At 43.7% G+C, this 19460-nt stretch overlaps 5 protein-coding genes across 6 annotated transcripts; 2 read left to right on the forward strand and 3 right to left on the reverse strand.

The window, feature by feature from the left end:
* LOC122023825 (probable leucine-rich repeat receptor-like protein kinase At1g35710) lies at positions 1-4191 on the forward strand. Of its 2 annotated transcripts, XM_042582202.1 has the most exons (3): positions 16-584; positions 723-3650; positions 3722-4191. In XM_042582202.1, exons 2-3 carry the CDS (start codon positions 905-907, stop codon positions 4042-4044), a joined length of 3069 nt encoding a protein of 1022 aa, XP_042438136.1. In that variant the 5' UTR covers positions 16-584; positions 723-904; the 3' UTR covers positions 4045-4191. The 2 variants fall into 2 exon arrangements, with proteins under 2 accessions (XP_042438135.1, XP_042438136.1); XM_042582201.1 differs by having other exon boundaries at positions 1-3650.
* Position 4192: 1 nt separating this feature from the next.
* On the reverse strand, positions 4193-9233 carry LOC122023827 (probable leucine-rich repeat receptor-like protein kinase At5g63930). The gene is made up of 3 exons (XM_042582203.1): positions 7951-9233; positions 4829-7886; positions 4193-4632 (listed from the first exon to the last, which is right to left on the reverse strand). The coding sequence occupies exons 2-3, from the start codon at positions 7758-7760 to the stop codon at positions 4253-4255; spliced, it is 3312 nt and encodes a 1103-aa protein (XP_042438137.1). The 5' UTR covers positions 7761-7886; positions 7951-9233; the 3' UTR covers positions 4193-4252.
* A 4346-nt stretch (positions 9234-13579) lies between these two features.
* LOC122023829 (photosystem I reaction center subunit IV, chloroplastic-like) lies at positions 13580-14416 on the reverse strand. The gene is made up of 3 exons (XM_042582205.1): positions 14039-14416; positions 13871-13936; positions 13580-13797 (listed from the first exon to the last, which is right to left on the reverse strand). The coding sequence occupies exons 1-3, from the start codon at positions 14354-14356 to the stop codon at positions 13696-13698; spliced, it is 486 nt and encodes a 161-aa protein (XP_042438139.1). The 5' UTR covers positions 14357-14416; the 3' UTR covers positions 13580-13695.
* A 113-nt stretch (positions 14417-14529) lies between these two features.
* Positions 14530-15286, forward strand: LOC122023830. Its single transcript, XM_042582206.1, has one exon. The coding sequence runs from the start codon at positions 14753-14755 to the stop codon at positions 15176-15178; it is 426 nt and encodes a 141-aa protein (XP_042438140.1). The 5' UTR covers positions 14530-14752; the 3' UTR covers positions 15179-15286.
* Positions 15158-17918, reverse strand: LOC122023828 (subtilisin-like protease SBT1.2). The gene has a single exon (XM_042582204.1). The coding sequence runs from the start codon at positions 17853-17855 to the stop codon at positions 15348-15350; it is 2508 nt and encodes an 835-aa protein (XP_042438138.1). The 5' UTR covers positions 17856-17918; the 3' UTR covers positions 15158-15347.
* Between the last annotated feature and the right edge of the window lie 1542 nt (positions 17919-19460).

A 19460-nucleotide genomic window follows, 5' to 3' on the forward strand; every position in this document is an offset into this window, starting at 1 on the left:
GCTGATGCATGAGCCTATGCATTGATGACACAATCATATGCTTGACTAAGAACAAGCACGGCAACAGATGGCGCATGTGTGCAGATTAATACAGATGCATTGCATCCATTCAATTCTATGCCTTCCTTGTCCTTCTCCACTGTTCGCAATAATAATTCCCTTATCTCGTATGGTTTTTTCTGCTTGTAAACTTTGAAATTTGGCGCGTTCTCTTCTCGGTGGTCATGGAGGGAAAAGGAAATGAGATGACTCTCTAGATAGCAATTTTGTGATGGCAACTAAGTTGTCATTTACAATAACATTGTTTCGAGCTAAAGCACTGGGGTTGTTGCAATCCTATTGAAGGGCCGTTTGGCCAAATCCATTCCGTGCGTTTGAAGCCCATTAAGGGCCCGACTTGAGCCCAACAGAGGCTTTCCCTTTCTCAGTGTATACACAGCAGAGGCTCTGGTTTTCTGCGCTGATAGGAACTCCAACCATGGAATCCATGGAAATTCAAACCTCATGCCGTTTACTCTGCGTTGAAAGGTCTGCATCCATGGCGTCGATCACACGCATGTCGTCGACCCTTTCCTGGCTACTTTGTATGACTGATTTCTCAACAATTTTCTCTTGTTTTGAGTCGAAGTTTTCAATCAAATAGATTGCAGCAATGGCGTCTCAATTGCGGTTTCTCTTCGTCGTCACCGTGCTGCACTTGTTCTTCCTCCTTCTCCATGCAGGATCGCTGGGTTCCCAAGCAAGGGCGCTGCTCCGGTGGAAGTCCACCCTAGGCGGCCACCACCATTCCCTCCTCCGTTCGTGGAACCTCGCGCAGTCCTCTCCCTGCAACTGGACAGGGGTTACCTGCCGCCTCACCCGCAGAGATCGCCGGCCGGTGATCGTCGGGCTACAGTTGTCTGGTATGTCCCTCGACGGTTCACTCCACGCTTTAAACTTCTCGCAGCTTGGGTCGTGGCTTGCGCACCTCAACCTCACTCACAACCACCTCGGCGGCAGCCTTCCTCCGGCCATTGCGGCCCTCTCCGGGCTCGTGTCGCTCGACCTCGCATTCAACCAACTGAGCGGTGACATCCCCGGCGAGATTGGCTCCATGAGGAGGCTCCGGGTCTTGAGCCTCAGACACAATCTATTAGTCGGCCCTTTGCCTCCGTCGTTGAGTAACCTCACTGAGCTCGTGCAATTGCTCCTGGGCGAAAACAACTTGGCGGGTGCAATTCCTGAAGGCTTGGGGAGACTCCACGAGCTCGCAGTGCTCGGCCTAGCTGACAACAACTTCTCCGGCTCCATACCTTCCTCTTTATCCAACTTGACGAAACTCTACTTCTTGCGCCTTCAGCAGAATCACTTAACTGGATTCATCCCCCATGAACTTGGAAACTTGATCCGCCTTGAATTCCTCTCCATCTCGGACAACAAGCTAACTGGCACGCTCAATCCATCCTTGGGCAATCTGACCAAGTTGCAATCTCTGTTTCTAGTCACAAATGAGTTAGCCGGCTCCATTCCGCCGGAGTTCGGTGAGCTCATCGAGATCACCGGACTTTCTCTCTCGAGCAACCTTTTAACCGGCGGCATCCCCTCTGCTCTTGGAAATTTGACAAAGTTGAAGGTAGTTTATCTCTGGAACAATAGCTTGTCAGGCTCTATCCCTCGTGAGATTGGAAATCTGATTGGTCTTTCCATTCTTGATCTCTCGGAGAATCTGTTAGCAGGCTCAGTTCCTTCCAGCCTTGGAAAATTGACCCAACTAGAAAGCATGTTACTGGCGGACAACCACCTCTCCGGGCAAATTCCGGCCAGTTTTGGGAATCTCACCAAGCTCACAACCTTAGCTCTCCAGCAAAACCACCTCTCTGCTTCAGTCCCTCCCTCACTTGGCAACTTAAGGAACCTTACTGACCTACGCTTGTTCATCAATCAATTATCTGGCCCTTTGCCTCCTGAATTCAACAACATCACGGGATTTACAGCACTTATGTTGTCAGGTAACAACTTCACTGGACATTTGCCTCCAAATCTATGCCGAGGAGCCTTGCAATACCTCGCTCTCAGTGACAATAGCTTCGGGGGTCCCCTTCCTGCCACTTTGAAAGATTGCACAAGCTTATTAATTGTCTCTCTTGACCACAACCAGCTCACAGACAATGTATCAGAAAGCCTGGGAGTGTATCCACATCTTTCCTACATGGATTTGAGTTTCAACAGATTTTCTGGCACATTGTCACCAAAAATTGGAGAATGGCACAACTTGACATTCTTGAGCATCTCAAACAACAAAATCACAGGTGCCATACCAGAAGAGTTTGGACAGTTGACACAACTGCAAGATTTGGATGCTTCTTCCAACTCACTGCGAGGAGAGATTCCGAAGAGCTTGGGTACCTTAACTCTACTCTTCAAAATGAACTTCAGTGATAATAATCTTGTCGGAGAGCTACCACAGGAGTTTGGAATGATGTCTAATCTTGAAGTACTTGATATGTCAAGCAATAATTTGACAGGAACAATACCTTATCAAATCGGAAGTTGCTCGAAACTCCGTTTGCTGAAGCTAGACCAAAACAATTTCAGCGGTAGAATTCCTGCAGAGATTGGCAATCTGGTGAATCTTCAGAACGAGCTTGATATCAGTCAGAACGCACTCACAGGGGAGATGCCATCACAGTTTGGCAAACTGAAGATGCTGCAAAATTTGAATCTCTCACACAATCGCTTGGGGGGCAGCCTTTCATCTTCCTTAGCCGACATGGTTAGCTTATCGACTATCGACTTGTCATACAATGGATTTGGAGGGCCTGTTCCTGATATCGAGATTTTCAGAAATGCTCCGGTACAGTGGTTTTTACAAAACAAAGATTTGTGTGGCGTAGTGAAAGGTTTGCCTCCTTGTGCTTCATCTGCTACCACAAGAGAGGATCGGGGGCAACAGTATAGAGTTATCATTGCAATTATTCTTCCTTCTGCGGCCGTCTTGTTCTTCCTACTGACGATTGTTAGCTTCGTATTACATCGAAAAAGGAAGGAATCACATATGAACTCTGATGTAAATAATCATCACAATGAAGTATTCAGTATAATGAATTTTGATGGTCAGTATGCTTACAAGGAGATCCTTGAAGCCACAGAAGATTTCAGTGACAGATTATGTATTGGTACTGGGGCAAATGGCACTGTGTATAAGGCAAAGCTACCAAGTGGTGAGATCCTTGCAGTGAAGAAGCTTCACTTAGAGGAAAATGAAAGTGTTTTCAGCCACAAAAGCTTCGAAAATGAAATCAGTGCTCTCACTCAAATTCGACATCGAAATATAGTCAAGTTTTATGGGTTCTGCTCCTCCTCGCAGCATAAGTTTCTGGTGTACGAGTACCTGGAGAAAGGAAGTCTGCAGTGCATCCTTCAAAGTGAATCAGCAACTGAATTGGATTGGGAAAAGAGAGTTAACATCATCAAAGATATAGCTCGTGCCCTGTGCTACATGCATCACGATTGTGCCCTGCCCATTGTTCATCGAGACATAACGAGCAGCAACATTCTACTGAACTCAGAGTTCAAGGCGTGCGTTTCTGACTTTGGAATTGCTAAATTTCTGAAGACAGATTCATCAAACTGGAGCATGATTGTTGGCACACATGGTTACATGGCACCAGGTATGTTCCTATGTTTCATCTAAAATGGAAATTCCACTGCATATAATAAACTGGTTGGTTGTTGTTTGCAGAGCTTGCTTACACAATGAGAGTAACTACAAAGTGTGATGTCTATAGCTTTGGCATGGTCGCACTCGAGGTGTTGATGGGAACTTATCCAGGGAGTTTTGTTTCTATGCTTTCATCTTCTTCGCCTAGCGGATCAACTTTGGTGAAAGATATGTTAGACCATCGCTTGACGCTTCCTGTAGATCGAGTTGCAACGCAAATAGCTAAAATTTTAACATTGGCATTTCGGTGCGTGAATAACCAATCGAAGAATCGGCCAACAATGAAGGAGGTTAATGAAGAATTAAATTACAATCTTTGGATGCACTCAAATGGTGTGAATTGATGGACATAGAAATATGATGTTGCAAATTGTTTATAGGAAGAATTATGTTATCATCCACTCAACTACTATTTTGACAGTTCTTCATGTGGGAAGAAAAAAAATAGTAATATGCAATTGTAAGGAACTATGTTAAAGAGAACCATCCAAATTAAGAAATGAAATATAAAAAGGAATTATATCATATTAATGAATGCACACGATAAATACATTACGGAGTTTGTTCCTTTGTCGAAAGATCAGAAACAGTAGAGGAAGCCAAGCTCTCAGCCCTCTCTCTGGATTCAACCAACATTGAAACGACTTCCCGCATCGCTGGTCGATCCAGCGGTGATGTATTTGTGCATAACAAAGCAAGTTTCATAACCACAATCATGTGGTCTACCACCAATCTATCTTGCAAATCCAGTCGAGAATCGAGGATTCCATAATTCAAAGAATTGTTTCTTATGTAAGTCCATACCCATGTAACAAGGTCACCTCCTTGGTCTAAGGGTTGCACAGCGGTTCTTCCAGTCAATAACTCCAGTAGGACAACTCCATAGCTGTAAGTGTCACATTTCTCGGTCACTTTCATTGTATATGCGTATTCTGGCAGAAAGGGTTTCATGTGAGGTGCAACTTCAAGACTTGAGAAGATGAATCATAAAATAGGTAAACAAGCAGGAAGAAAACAGCAGATAACACAATTTCTATTCAGTCATAGCTAATAAGGCAACACTATTTCTAAAGAGTAACAGAAACTAACTGAAAGAAACAAAGTACATTGGCTTTCAATGTGACTTACCGGGTGCTATATAACCGTATGATCCAGCAACAGCAGACATTGACTTAGACTGCGGCATGTCGATTATCTTTGCCAATCCGAAGTCTCCGACATGAGCTTCAAAGTTGTCATCAAGTAAAATGTTGTTCGACTTGATATCCCGATGAATGATTAGGGGTTTGCAATCATGGTGCAAGTATGAAAGCCCCTCAGCAGCACCGAGAGCAATCGTGTATCGGGTGTCCCAGTCAAGAGAAGAAGATTCCCCGTGAAGCAATTCGCCAAGGCTGCCTCTTTGCATGTATTCATAAAGAAGGAGGTTTGAACCCTGATGAAAAAAGAAACCATATAGTTTCACAATGTTTCTATGTCTGATCTTTCCGAGAGTCAAAATCTCAGCCTGAAAGCTGTTCTCTGAATTGTTACCCTCTCTGTTAGATGCAAGCCTTTTCACGGCGACTGTCAACCCCGATTGCATGACGGCCCTGTAGACTGTTCCACAGGCACCTTGTCCAATTACATAGCTCTGATCAAAATTGTTTGTGGCTGCAACTAGCTGATCGAAGGTAAAACTTTCTTTTGGAGAAATGTATGTACCGGAAGCCGTAGTACTCAATTGCTTGTCGTGCAATGGGGCTACTGTTTCCAGAGGTCTTCTCAAGGTATATACGATTAGAGCAATAAGAAAAAGAGAGATTCCTCCAATAGCAGCTGCAACTATTGCAATTATCCTCCCCAAGGATGCACTAGTTTCAGCTGAAGGAGATGCAGATGTAGACAAACCACATTGAGCAAGAGGTCTACCACAAAGGCCTTTATTACCAATGAAGCTACTAGTATCCATATTTTGATACAATGGAATAGGAGGAATAGGTCCTGTGAGATCGTTATATGAAACATTTAGTTCGAATAAGCTCGATAGATTGGCAAATGTGGGCGGGATTTCACCAGTTAAGTGGTTATCATTCAGTAGAAGAAACACCAACATAGCAAGATTGCCCAGTTCTTCTGGTATGCTTCCTGAGAGATTATTGTAGCTGAGATTCATTGCAATTTGTAGAGTTGAAAGCCCGCCCAATTCCTTTGGTATTTCACCGACAAAACCATTTCCACCTATCTGCAGCTCTGTCAGATGAGAGAGTTCCCCTACGATGGACGGTATATCCCCCGATAATCTATTATCAGAAAGTATCAGCCGTTCCAACTGAAGGAGGTTTCCAATTTCATTTGGTACTGTTCCACTTAATCGATTCTGACTGAGGTCAAGTCTCTGAAGCATCTTGCAGTTAAAAATCTCCACAGGTATGCTTCCTCCAATCAGATTGGATGAAATGTTGAACACTACCAACTGTGACATGTTGCCTATCTCCCCCGGCAAGTCATGCGAGAAGAAGTTGTTAGGAAGGTTGAGCCACTGCAAAGCTTTGCATCGCCCTATCTCTGATGGAATGGGGCCACTGAATCTGTTCTCATCTAACTCGATGGTAGTAAGATTAGCCAGACTGCATAAATCAGATGGAAAGCTTCCTGTGAGTCTGTTATTACCAAGACGAAGCTGCACCAAGGATTTACAGTTAGTGACTCCACTAGGAATGTTCCCAGACAACAAGTTCGAACGAAAGTTCAACAACATAAGATTTGAGTGTCTGCAAAGATGCCTCGGTATCTGCCCGGTGAGGTTGTTATCTGAAAAATCAACCACCCAAAGTGGGCTGTATAAGCCAAGCTGCTGAGGAATCATGCCCGAAAGCCTATTATCAAAGAGTTGCAATTGGATCAGATCAGGAAGATACTGCAACCTGAGAGGAATCCAACCAGTGAGAGAGTTGATGGAGAGATCAAGCTTCTTTAAATTCTTTAGCCCACTCAGTTCAGGTGGAATTCTACCAGTAAGCATATTCTGAAACAAGTAAAGCAACTGCAAACTCTTAAGTTTACTAAATTCAGATGGTATTTCTCCTGTCAAAGCATTCTCTGAGAAATCTATTTCTTTTGCCTGTGTGAGATCCCCAATCGTTTTCGGAATTGTCCTGTTTAATGAATTCCTGTACAAATACAGGTACTCCAAATTCTTAAGGTTTCCGATCTCTGAGGGTATACCGCCCGCTAGATTATTCTGGTAAAGTGCAAGTATCACAAGGCTACTGCAGTTTCCAATCTCCTTAGGGATGATCCCAGAAAGTTCATTGTCCCAAAGAATCAGATCGGTCAAGTTCCTCAACCTCCCAAGCTCTTTGGGAATCTCACCTCCAAGCTGGTTCTGGGCAAGTCCAAGGACTTTCAAGTTCTGGCATTCACCTATCTCAGCCGGAATGCTTCCCGATATCAGATTTTGCCCTGCTCGAAATATGGTTAGGTCCTTGAGCTTGCTCATGGAACGTGGCAACTGACCTGTAAGGTTGTTGCTGTAGGCTACAAGCTCAACAAGTGATGAAAGGTCTCCGATTGAGTCGGGCAGAGAGCCATGGAGCTTGTTATTACACAAATTGCATTTCAACAATGAGGAAAGGGCACCTATCTCCGGAGGGATTTCGCCTTCAAAATTATTATTATTCAGCGACAAAACCTCTAATTTGGTGCAATTACTGATTTCCCTGGGGATTGCTCCTGACAACTCGTTGAATGAAACATTAAGGTAAGTTAGGTGAACGAGTCCACCGATGCTGGGTGAGATGGTTCCTGATAGATTCATGGAGTTGAGATCAAGGCCGAGAACTACCTGGTTGTCGTCGGAACTGCAATTCACACCCTTCCAGCCACAAGAAGTAAGATCACTAGGGTCCCAACTATCAAGGTGGTTTAGCGAATCCCCAATCTTGCTTTTTAGTTCCAACAGATATTGTCCTTCTACATTTATTCCTTCAGTAATAACAGTGAACAAGAAAACCAGTAACACTAGAAACTTGAGAATCATCAGAGCAAAACCTCGTCTGAACGTCGAAGTCTCTGGCATCTTAGCAATCAAATTATAAGACTAAAGAGCTGGTGCTGATGGAAGTGAGGCCTCAGAGAACCAAGAAAAAAAAATACAAGCATTTAGTCACCTTCTCCACTTCAATTATAGTAAATCCTCATTTTCCTGACATAAACAAAATCATGAGCTAAACTATAAAAGCAAAAAAGCAACAAAAAGGCATGCATACCTTCATAGTTCCGGAGCCTGAATTCTGCAACTTGTAGATGCAATCTCATCGACGAGCAGACCGAGCTAGAACTTGTCTCCAGGGAGTTTTCTCACCTAAAAAAAAACTCATGGAGATGATTTCTTCAAAGATGAAGAAGGCTGTTCTATGTCAAACTTAACTTTCTATTAGCAACGAATCCGATCAGTGAGCTGAACGAGCAATCAGGAAAATGAGGTTTCACAACTGCACCTCCCTTAATTTGATCTCAAACAGATAATCTTACAAAAGCTTGCAGTCACGAGTCTAAGCATACCAAACATGTGAGTGGTATTCTCACAACCAGAGTTGAACTGTACAAGTCCACAAGTGGTCCAATAAATTAGGACAGCCCGAATCCATCTCCACTTTTACTGAATTCTCGTGAAAGACGGCAGCAATTTCCCAATTACAACGTTCACATTTACGCGTCCCAAATCGCTTTCTCTACCACAGCGGTCGAGATAATTGCCCAAGATTGCAATCTGTAAACTTGAAGCCTCAGTCAGTTACGGCACCAAAACCCTCATCTTTCTGCGAAGAAATCTAACATTTTCAGCAAAACGATAGCTTTCAAACAAGACCAGACAAATCAACTGAATCCAACAAAATCCAGTCAAATTCCTCGGCGAAAGAGACGCGATAAAGGGCAAAATTCACAAAAGATAAAAAAACAACTTGGGATGCCTTCGTGTGAAAAATGAGCCTTATGTTTCTTCTTTTCTTCCGCCTTCTTCGACCCTTATGCGACGAATCCGCCTGATTCAATCTATTTCCGTCCAGTAAGCACGCGCCCACGGCTCCACATCGCCTGCCCCGCTCTTGGCCCCATCCACTCCTCCCCGAGCATCAAAAAGGAGGCACCTTTGAGAAGAAGGATTGAAGAGGGAGAGCGAAGAAGGGAAAAGAAAGAAACCAAACTAGCGGTCGACACGAGACTTGCAAGCTTTCAATCTCACAAGCTGCCGAACTCCAGAAAAGATCGATTTTAATACTTTTGTGCAAGGTGTGCGTTGGGCTCGAACTTCAAGACTAGTTTTTTACTGTTAGATTAATGTCGTGGAACTCTCTAAAGTAGAGTGCCTTTTGGTTTACATGCTTCAGAACAAATTCCAAGATATATTTCCACTTCTCTTCGTTTTGCTAGACTGTGGAAAATTCACCAAGATGATTAGTCAAGTGAGATTCTCTACTCTCTAGCTTGGTCAAGTGAGATTTAGTCAAGATCAGTAGCTGATCATCAGAATAAACCATGCAAAAGTTTGGTCACCAAGAAAAGTTTAAACGAAGGACTAGCTTGGATGTATGTGTGACTTACTGCCACATTTTTATATTTTAGTTCACAGTCATCAAGTCATTTGTTATGATAGAACAGTATGCTTAGTTCTAGATTCTGGGTATTGGTAGATGTATTTCAACACAAACACATCATCTAGTACATAGCTATGTATATATTAATTAAAAAAAATCTGGAAAAGTACTCCTTAGCCCCTTAAATAATATCAAATGGATGATTAACTCAACCAAATTTAGTTGACCTAATTAATCTAGTACATTGTTAATAATTTTACTTACACCTCTACATATTATATTTTTGGAATTTCCATATCACCCCCAAAATTTGCTAACTCCTAATTTGACCCTGGCATGTTTTGTTTCCTCAATTAGCCTTACATTACATTGGATCTCTAATTTTTAATTTATTAAATTATAACTTTTCCTATGAAGTTGATAACTCTGCGACAAATTAAATATGATATAGTGGATCTCCTTTGATCTCCTTTTCCCACATGCCATGATCACCTCAAGCAAGCAAAGAAAAAGAGGGGGAAAAATCCATTTCACATTTCACTTTATTCTCAACATAGATATCCCTTCTCTTGTGGTAAAAGATGATAACCTTAATCATGAGACTCCTTTAAGATGGCCTCACAGGATCTAAAAGAGAGGTAAATAGTAACCCTTTCTATGAGATCAGGCAGTAAGACATTGTGTAGATCAACATCATTACCTATTATGCTACGTCGCCTGAAATAGACACGTTCACTCCACCATTCCTTGCTTGATCCATCATTTCCTTTTTCCAATGCCTACTTCCTTTTTGTTTGTTTATTTATTTTGTGGGGTTCATCTATTTTTCACTTTATTTTCGTCCTATAAAATAAAAAAGAATCCTCCTAAATCTTGAAAATCATTCTAGATAATAAAAATTAATAATTCTCTCATAACTCTAAATTAAACCCGCATTCCAACTCTAATAATCTAGATTTAGTACAATCTATGTACTCCCCAAAGACAGCATTCCTTTCGTTCTAGCTCACCTTCATCTCTAGCTTCGTTGTTTGTCACTTCATTACCTCTAGGATATAATCGAGTTGATCATCACATGATAAATTTATAGAATTGAGAAAAGGTTGAATTCTAATAAAGATCGAGGAATTACATAGCTTCGATTTCCTAATTTACTCTACTTCGATAGTGTTGGACAGTCATGGAGGACCCATAGGATGACGAATTTCACAATAACTTATCTCTCAATTGATGAGCTTTGACCATCCGCTAGTACTAGAACAATAACTAGAGCTTCTTAAAGGAAAAATACGTCGACGTTATCCATGTTGCCTCCTTCAGCTACAATGTTAGTGACAATCCTGAGACTAAGGGAAATCTCTATATTAACTGTCTCCATGGCTTGAAGAATCAACACCACAATTAGCTCCAAAAATCATCAAATATTGTTTACTCTATTAAAAAATAGTCTGATGAACTAGATTGCTCATGTGTAACTCATGGACCAAACTCAATCCCTTTCTTCGCCCATGCCTAAAAGAAAGGCCCCCCACAATGTTTCAGTGGTAATCTGATGTGTTCACTTTGCCCATAAAAGCCACTTTGGTGCCTGTCACACTCACCACTAACCGAGAGACACTATCCTCTTTGTTGATGATGATGTCAACCCTGACCTCTGGCACTTGATTGTGGTATGCACTTGGGCTGAACCTTCTTGCTCAATCTTGAATGATTAATCATGTTAACCACTCATTCTTAGGGTTCTATGATCATTATTAAGGCCCCCAAATTTTTATAGATGTAGCTTTAAAGAAAACTAGAGCACTGGTAGCAAACATTTTGATGAGAGCATGTGGCCTGGCCATGGAAACCAAGTTGGTAATCGAATTAAATATGATGTCCTCTCACCTGCTCTGTTTCATCTTCTGAAAATCATATACATTTTTTAAGTAGAAAGAGTTGAATTTTTTTTTTTTTTTTACATTTTGTTGGATCGGAATGGTCGACTGCTAGAGAGGTATGAATAAATGACTAAAAATTCTCACAAAACAACACTAGATTCAATGATGAAGAGCAACGAAGTAAATCCCAACTGAAAAGGTTGGCAACAGAGAAACTCTAGATCAATAGCACCAGCATCAGTCTCATTTCATGGTTTTTCATTGGTAGAGAGAAGTTACACATGCAGTTTGGTGCATGGCGATTGAATTGGATCTTCATAAAAAGAGAGAGAGAGAAGGAACGAACGAACGAACTTTGGCACTCTAGTTTTTAGTGGGAAATTGTTGTTGTTTGCTTAGGATTCAAAAGCCAATAGGCCTAATAAATAAATAAATAAATTAGTTCTCTCATTTCGTGCATCACTATAAGTGGTGTCGAGATGTACATAGACATTTGGACATACGACCATTTTTGCCAGAAATTAGCGATGATTTAGGATTATAGCATCAATGGAAACACAAACATAAATGAGTGAGACAATCATACCCTATTTTAATCCCCACAAGTACAGTTGTAGGATAATGAAGGACTTAGATGAGTGAACTAATTTGAACTAAAGCATTTTAATTAGTTTAATAGTTACGCCCAATAAGTTAGAGTTAATTATATACTATACGATCCCGTCCGAAAATCATGAAGAAGGTTTACTGAGAATGTGGCACCTTGGGTGACCGCGTGTAAACTCTGCTCCGATTTGTAATATAAAAAATGTCAGTGCCGAGTCAGGGAAAGGATCCTCGGCATTGACTCTCCGACACTCAAGTCAGTCATCAGAATAGTAGAAGAAAATGGAGCAACAGGGAAAGCACGGCATGAATAGTGAATAACACATACCTTCGTCGGTGCATGGACGACCCCCCTTTATATAGTGATACAGTAAGTGACATGCATGCACGTTCCTCAAGACGCAGACACGTTTTCTTAACCATCCTATGAAAGGACATGTTAGAAAAGTGTCTCTGACATCATACCTTAACAGGACATGTAAATCCCTAACATGATCATAGAAGCTTCCGTCATACGATTTGTCTGTTGACTATGCCCTGTTGTCTGCGGTATTACCTCCCAAAAAGATATTGAGAGATATGATAGGGGTCCCATTGTTTGACCGAGTGGGGAGCCGCTCGGCCGGGGATCCCCGCCCGGTCGACCTTAGCTGTTCTTCTCTGTAATCCCTTGGCTCAGTAGATTGTTTCCATCCGACCAGATCAGTGCTCCTGTCGCCATAGTCTTCCTCCGATCCGTGATGAGCATTTGATGTTCTTGTCGTACTGCTCCTGGTCAGACGGGCAACTCGCTCAGACAAATCGCTTGACAGATCGGACACTGCAGGCCCGATCGACGGTTGAAGTCAATTTCCACTCAGCCAACTTTGGTGGGACCGTTGACCATCGGGACTTTGACTTCCACGTCAGTTGCTATCTCCGTCCTTGACTCGGACTTGATGACCCCTCCTTTATCACCACATCACTATATTTGATAATCATTTTGGCTTTCTGATTTCTAGTTATCACACAACATGAATTGTACTAGCCAATTCCAACACCCCACGGATTAACCTAACTTAACTAGTATACCTGAATGATATTGGCAAGATTTGAACATAAAACAAGATTATCATGTTAGAGTTGGCCAATCACTTATTCCAAAAGTTCAACAAAAACTAAAGCTAAAGCTAAAGCCAAAGCTATTGGATTGTTGCAATCCTCCTATGAAAATTCAACAAAAACTATAAAAAGGTTGAATATATTCTTATTGTTTTTCTTGGCCTAGCTAATTGTCCTATCTTACCTACAGAATACTGTCAAGTTTTCCAAAGAAAATCTGAAAACTTTGCCCGGGTGATTTCTTGTCGTATCCTTCCAAAGAAAATAGTCTGGAAAAATGGCATCAGTGTTAAACACAAGGACACGGATTGAGCAATGAACTAAATGAACTTTGCCATTCACATTAGTAATTCCTTGATCAAAACTTGGTTACTGAGCTAGCTAGTTACTAAAAGATGTGGCTGAGAAAGATAATTGGATAATGAGTTAGGGTTCCACATGAGCCTCGCCCTCCTATGCACATTGAACAATAATATGTTCACAGTGCTCTACTTTTGTCATCTAAACTTGTATATCCATCTATGGTTCTCCTTATGCTCACTATTTGATGTGTAGTCAAATTTCAGCTTCTTGGCTCCATATGAGTTTTGTATCTTTATTTGGTTGCCATTCAGCATGACTGAACAGCATCCTTTTAAAAAAATATGTGTATTTTCTTTCTAATAGAAAATACTATTGAAACCCATTTTCCATCTTGCATCACTGGATCAAACTCACAAGAAAATTCAGACCCGAGAGTCTGCATATATAGAAATTGTACATCATACAAACTTGATACTTCCTGATAATCTTATTAACCATTACAAATTACTTCAAGAATCAAACATGATCACACTTCTTGTATCTCATCCAAAGCATAATTGTTGGTGGAGACGCCTGCAAAATTGACCTTGTTGAACCGAACCACGACAGGATAGCGAGTCTTGGGGTCCTGAATATTAATTGAGCTCCAAGTTACTGTCAAATTTATGCCACAATTAATGACTTAACTATTAATCATCTACCTGGTCCACAGTCACTACTGATCCAACTCCATTGTACCAGTAGGATTCGCTCCGGAGGATCTTCACCTGAAAGACCAATAAGAGAGAGGAAGAAAGAAATGTCAGAACTTTGTCATTTGTGTCAATTATTTGGATGAATTGCAAGTAATTAACGATTGGATGTTGTACCTTGGCACCTCTCTTGGGCCCAATTGGTGGCGGCGGTGGCTCCTTGACGGCAGTCTTCACAGCTCCGCCTGGAGCTGGTGGCGGCGCCGACTCCTCCTCAGCGCGGACCACCAGCTTTCTGCTCAGCTTGGAGAAGGTGACACGGGAGGGTAAGCTGATGCCGGTGAGTCCAGTGGTCGTGGGCACGCATCTGGAGGCAGCAGAGGCCAAACTGAAACCGGCGGAGGTCGCCATGAGGAAGACCTTGCCTGCGGAGATGCTGCAGCGTTGAGATAATACGCGGGGTAGGAGTTGGAAGCCGAAAACCTCCCGAGTCATAGGAGCGTTATCTGCGGCGAAGCTGCTGAAGGATCTAATTTCATCCAATAGGGGCTTGACACGTCCTGCTCTGCCTCTTTCCAGTGGATAAGTCCCGTCCCGCCTTATCAGAATTAATTAATTATTTGGGGTTTTGGACTAAAGGGATATTTATTTTATCATTAAAATGGCTGTCTAACAAGCTCTGTAATTTAAATGTTCACATTTGACTTGATTCTGTGTAGGTTTCCTTCACCACAGGTAGAAATTTCAAATCGATGGAGATCAATTATAACGAATCTAAACGTGAAAGATTAGACAGAAGATGATCCAAATGTCAAGCAATTCAGGGGAATCTTCTTTTCTTCCAATTGTAGCAAAGGGGACATTTACAAGCCTATAAGCAAGCAATCTTACATGGTTTTCTTTTTTTTATCAGTGTGGCATGCCAGGAAGATGAAGTGCAGCAGTGACCATCACTTCTCTTCCGACGGCATGAACACCGGAGCTTCCATGGCAGTTCATTACCGCCGCTGTCGGCCGGTCGAGTCCTCGCTGGCCAGAAGCCACTGCTGCTGCGTAAACATGTACGTCAACAACAACGTCCAGGGGGTGACCAACTCTGTGTTGTTTGGGAGTAAGGTGAAGATAGAAGATGCGTGCACAAGGTTGGCTTTTGCACAATTCAATTCCAGCAAGGGAAACAAAGATAGAGGAGACGATGGATTAAGGACGGAGATGAAGAAGCTGATGCTGATGATGCGAATTGTGCTCTTGTTCTTGTCGTCGGGGTTAATAGGGATCATCTTGCTCTGTTCATTTTCAGGGAAATTTAAGATGTAAATGATTGATTTAAGATGGCTCTTTGGCAATCTATGGCTGTTGCCACAGGCCTACACGTGCAATTTTTCTTCTTTATACAGAAATAAAGAAGTGGAATCGAATTCAATATAAAGCAGTAAAATCTATCAAATTTTCTTCTTCTTCTTCTTCTTCGTCTTCTTCTTCTTCTTCATGCTTCCCAAGTTACGGAAATTGGGCTTCTTACTTTGTAATTTGCATGGATCCATACCAGCTGCCCTTCTGCATGCCTTCCTCGCTCATTTTTCATGGACTCCATCAAGATAGTGTAGCTCTTGCTCTCATTGATCTCATTAAATGTCAAAGTCGCCGGTGCCACTCTCACGGCCACCCCGGCCGGCGGCGCAACTTGCACAGTGTACCTCGAGTTCGGGAGGCCGACGTTGGTGACCCTCCTCTGCACCATCAGCAACCTCCTCCCTTCTTTGAAAGAAACAGCGATCGAGGGGTAGTTGAGGCTGAAGTGCTTGCGCCAGCGTAGGAGCTCGCCGCAGCTCACGTTCCTATGCGTGATCGCGAACACCTGGTTCTGGTTGTAGCCGATCGAGCAGAGGTGGGCGATGTAGTCGTCTGGTTCGATGTCGTAGATCAGGCCCGGGTCGACGGCGCGCGCCGGGTTGACGTGGCCGGCGCCCATGGCGAACACGGTCGCCTTCCCGTCCAGGTCCATGATGGGCTTCCCGAGGTGGTCCACCACGTCAGCGGTAGTCATCATCGCCGATCGAACGGACGCCGGAGTCCACGTTGGGTGCGTCGCCCGTACCAGCGCGGCGATGCCACCCACGTGCGGGCACGCCATCGACGTCCCTGACAGCACGGTGAAGTTGGACCGCCGCCTGTCTTCACGTAGACCGGACGGCCCGATGTTGCTCGGCCATGCCGCGATGATGTTGACTCCCGGAGCGATGAGGTCCGGCTTGAGGATGGTGGGGTTCGTCAGGCTCGGCCCCCGCGAAGAGAAGAGCGCCACTGCTGGTGCCCGCGACGGCCGTATCCTCGTTCCGCCGTAGACCAGCTTAGCCACCGGCCGGTGCGTGAACTTCATGTAAGCCTTGAGAATCGTGGACTCTTTGTAGCCGATTAAGGTCGCCGGAAGCACGTGGACGTCGACGGAGTCTTCTTGCTGGTTTATCTCAGAATTGGCAAGAACCATGGCAGCCCCGCCGGCTTCTTTCACTGCCTCGCCCTTCTCGGCCCGGCCGTTGACGCCGCGATCGCAGACCACCATCTTCCCCTGAACTTTTTCCTTCGAGAGAGATCCCCTGAGGCAGAACTCCGCCCCTGTTTGCCCGCCGTACTCGTAGACGAGCTCCAGCTCCTTCCCGCCACTTTTCGAAAAATGGTTTCCCGTGAACATGGACTCGCCGTAGAGCATTTTGCCGTTCCCCAAGCGGACAAAAGCAGGAAACCGCCGGTCGAGAGTGCTCGCGCCCACCGTGGTAATCCAGGGCGCCTCGTTGGAGACGGAGCTCGCCACGGGGCCGTTGTTCCCACCTGCGGCGACCACGACGACGCCCCTCTCGGTGGCGCGGAAGCTGCCGATGGCGATGCTGTCCTCGAAGAGCGGGATCGGGAAGCCGCCGAGGGAGAGTGAAAGAACATCGACGCCGTCCCTGATGGCATCGTCCATGCCGGCGAGTATGTCGGAGCTGTAGCACCCGTTGAACCAGCAGACCTTGTAGGCCGCCACGTGGGCGCGAGGCGCCATCCCGTGCGCATCGCCCGCCGCCACCCCGAGCACGCTTGCCCCCGCCACCTCCCCGCCGGCCGCCGTGGACAGCGTGTGCGTGCCATGCCCATGCGCATCCCGCGGCGACACGTACTCCAGCAACGACACGCCCGCCGCAACCGACTTTTGGTCTGGGTAGTTGATCCGGTGGCCCTTAGCGTAGAACCGCGCTCCGATGAGCTTCCGATTGCAGTTAGAAGCGTTGAACTGCTGCCCCACTTCACATCGGCCCTTCCACCGTGCAGGCACCGGCGGCATTCCGTCGTCGCGGAAGCTCGGGCTCTCCGGCCACACTCCGGTGTCAAGCACCCCAACAATGGTGCCTTGGCCAAACCCGGACCTCGACCAGGCACCGCCGGCGGCGAAGTTCAACCCTAAAAATCTGTACGAGTAGGTCGTGTGCAGCTCGAGGCGGCGATCGGGGCGAACAGAGACGACTCCAGGCAAACCCCTCAAGGCCACCGCTTCGTCATCGGTGAGCTGCGCTGCGAACCCTTCGAGGGCGGCGTGATACGAGTATAGAAGCCGAGAAGACACATCATCTTCCTCCTCCGGGAGCACAGTTTTCTCCAAAAAGGACAAGTGCCAATGGTGCTTGCTCTGGACGCTGCCCAGGTGATGTGGGTGGAGCTGGACAATGTAAGTTTGGGAGCCATGGCAATGAGCCCAAAGGAAGAAAGAGAAGACGAAGAAGAAGAAGACAATGGAATCCATGGACGTCAATGCCAAACTGTATCGAGTACCGGAGAAGAGCTGACGCTGCAGGGTATTTGAAAGAGCAGCTGCAGCGTAGGGGTTTGAAAAGGAGAGGCATTTCCCGTGAGGGAGGGAAGGCTCTGGCTCTTCTCCTCTCACGGGGAAGGACAGATAAGAGGAGAGGGAGGAGCTCTCTGCGCCATTGTTGGAACTGAGAAATCTCACGGGATCCATTAGCGAGAGTAAATACAGAGACACTCTCCTCTGGAGCGGCTGCTTCCGCTCCAGAGAAGGGAATGCATCAGGATTTAATTGCAGGGGAGTCCCTGTTTATTCTGGAGCTCAAAAAATGGCGAGTCTTTCTATTCCTCTAAAGTGCATTGAATGAGAGGAAGGAGTCGACTTTAATGGCTCCTGTATTTAAAGCTGGATTCTGCTCACAAGGGTTTGAGTCTTGGGAGCTCTGGAGTTCTTCCTGCATTCAATGAGAGATGGAGACGAGATGTGTTGGAGGTGAATAAGGCTGCTGCTCCAGAACTGATGACACAACTGCTTGCTCGCTGTCTTTGCCAACTGCAAATCGCGTTGTGTGATTTGAGGTGCTTTTTGGTGCAAAGATCGTCATGGTGACGATGGATGTAGAGTTTTTGTCGATGCATTAGAATGGCGACAACATGATTATGTTTAAGCAAAATTCAACCTGCACTGAATAAATTCTGAAATGGCACATTTATTCCCTAATTATTGAAATTGTCAAAAGAATATTTGTCACACCCCAAGGTGTAATTTCTCAAACGGGAGCCTCTAATTTATATTTTACGGATTAAAAGATGGATCATAGAGGTTGATTTGAATGTATTCTACTTTTGATGATAATATAATAAAAGAGCATATGAATCATCTAAACAAAATAATCAAGAAATTCTTTAAAATTATATATATCATATTATTCATATTTAATAAAATTATACAGAAAAATGACATATAAAATAAAATGTAAATACAATGATACAAAAGTAAAATGAACCAGGAATATGTAAGGTCGAAATCAACTATAATATTAAAAAAAGTCTTTGTGCCTACAAAATTGGATGCTAAGGAAAATAAATAATAAGTCAAATGACTAAATGGGTAATTAGAATAAATATACATGAATTTAATTTTATTTAAAAGGTAAGGAAGCATAATTTATTATTACAACTTAAGTTCTCAAATTACACCAAAATGTGTATTTATGATCCTCTAGCATTTGTACACTGGAATTAAATTCATCTTCCTATGTTATAATCAATTAAGATAAATTCTCAGTCTTATTATTTAATCAAAAGGTATACAAGTCATTCATGATATAATATCAACATAAGTAAATATCAGAAAACATGTGTATCAATATTTATAAACACTATCAATAGTCTAAATCAGATAAATCAATAAAAAAGTGAATCATTAGAGTTAATATCGTCAGAGTGTAATTTCGCATACGTCATTTGACGTACTGGTTAAAAAACTCTCACTGGTAGAAGACCAAATAAATATTGACCATGGGTGATCGTGCTACCACAATGATATGTGGGCGGTCAGGTACCCTTGATCACGGGCGTTCGTGCTACCACAAAAACATATGGGCAGTCTAATGCTCTAGTATAATACGTGGCTCAAAGTTTTCACTTTTAGGATTCCATTTTATTCATTTATCAAATTATTCTCTTTTCATATCGAATGATCAACCAAGTTAACATTTTTGTATGAAGTCAATTAATTCATCATCATAGAGTTCATAGATAAAAGGCTACAAGTATCAAAAGCATGGAAGGTCAAGTAATATAAAAACATGTATCA

The sequence above is a fragment of the Zingiber officinale genome, chromosome 9B, assembly GCF_018446385.1.
Source record: "Zingiber officinale cultivar Zhangliang chromosome 9B, Zo_v1.1, whole genome shotgun sequence".
In the NCBI taxonomy this organism is placed as follows: domain Eukaryota; kingdom Viridiplantae; phylum Streptophyta; class Magnoliopsida; order Zingiberales; family Zingiberaceae; genus Zingiber; species Zingiber officinale.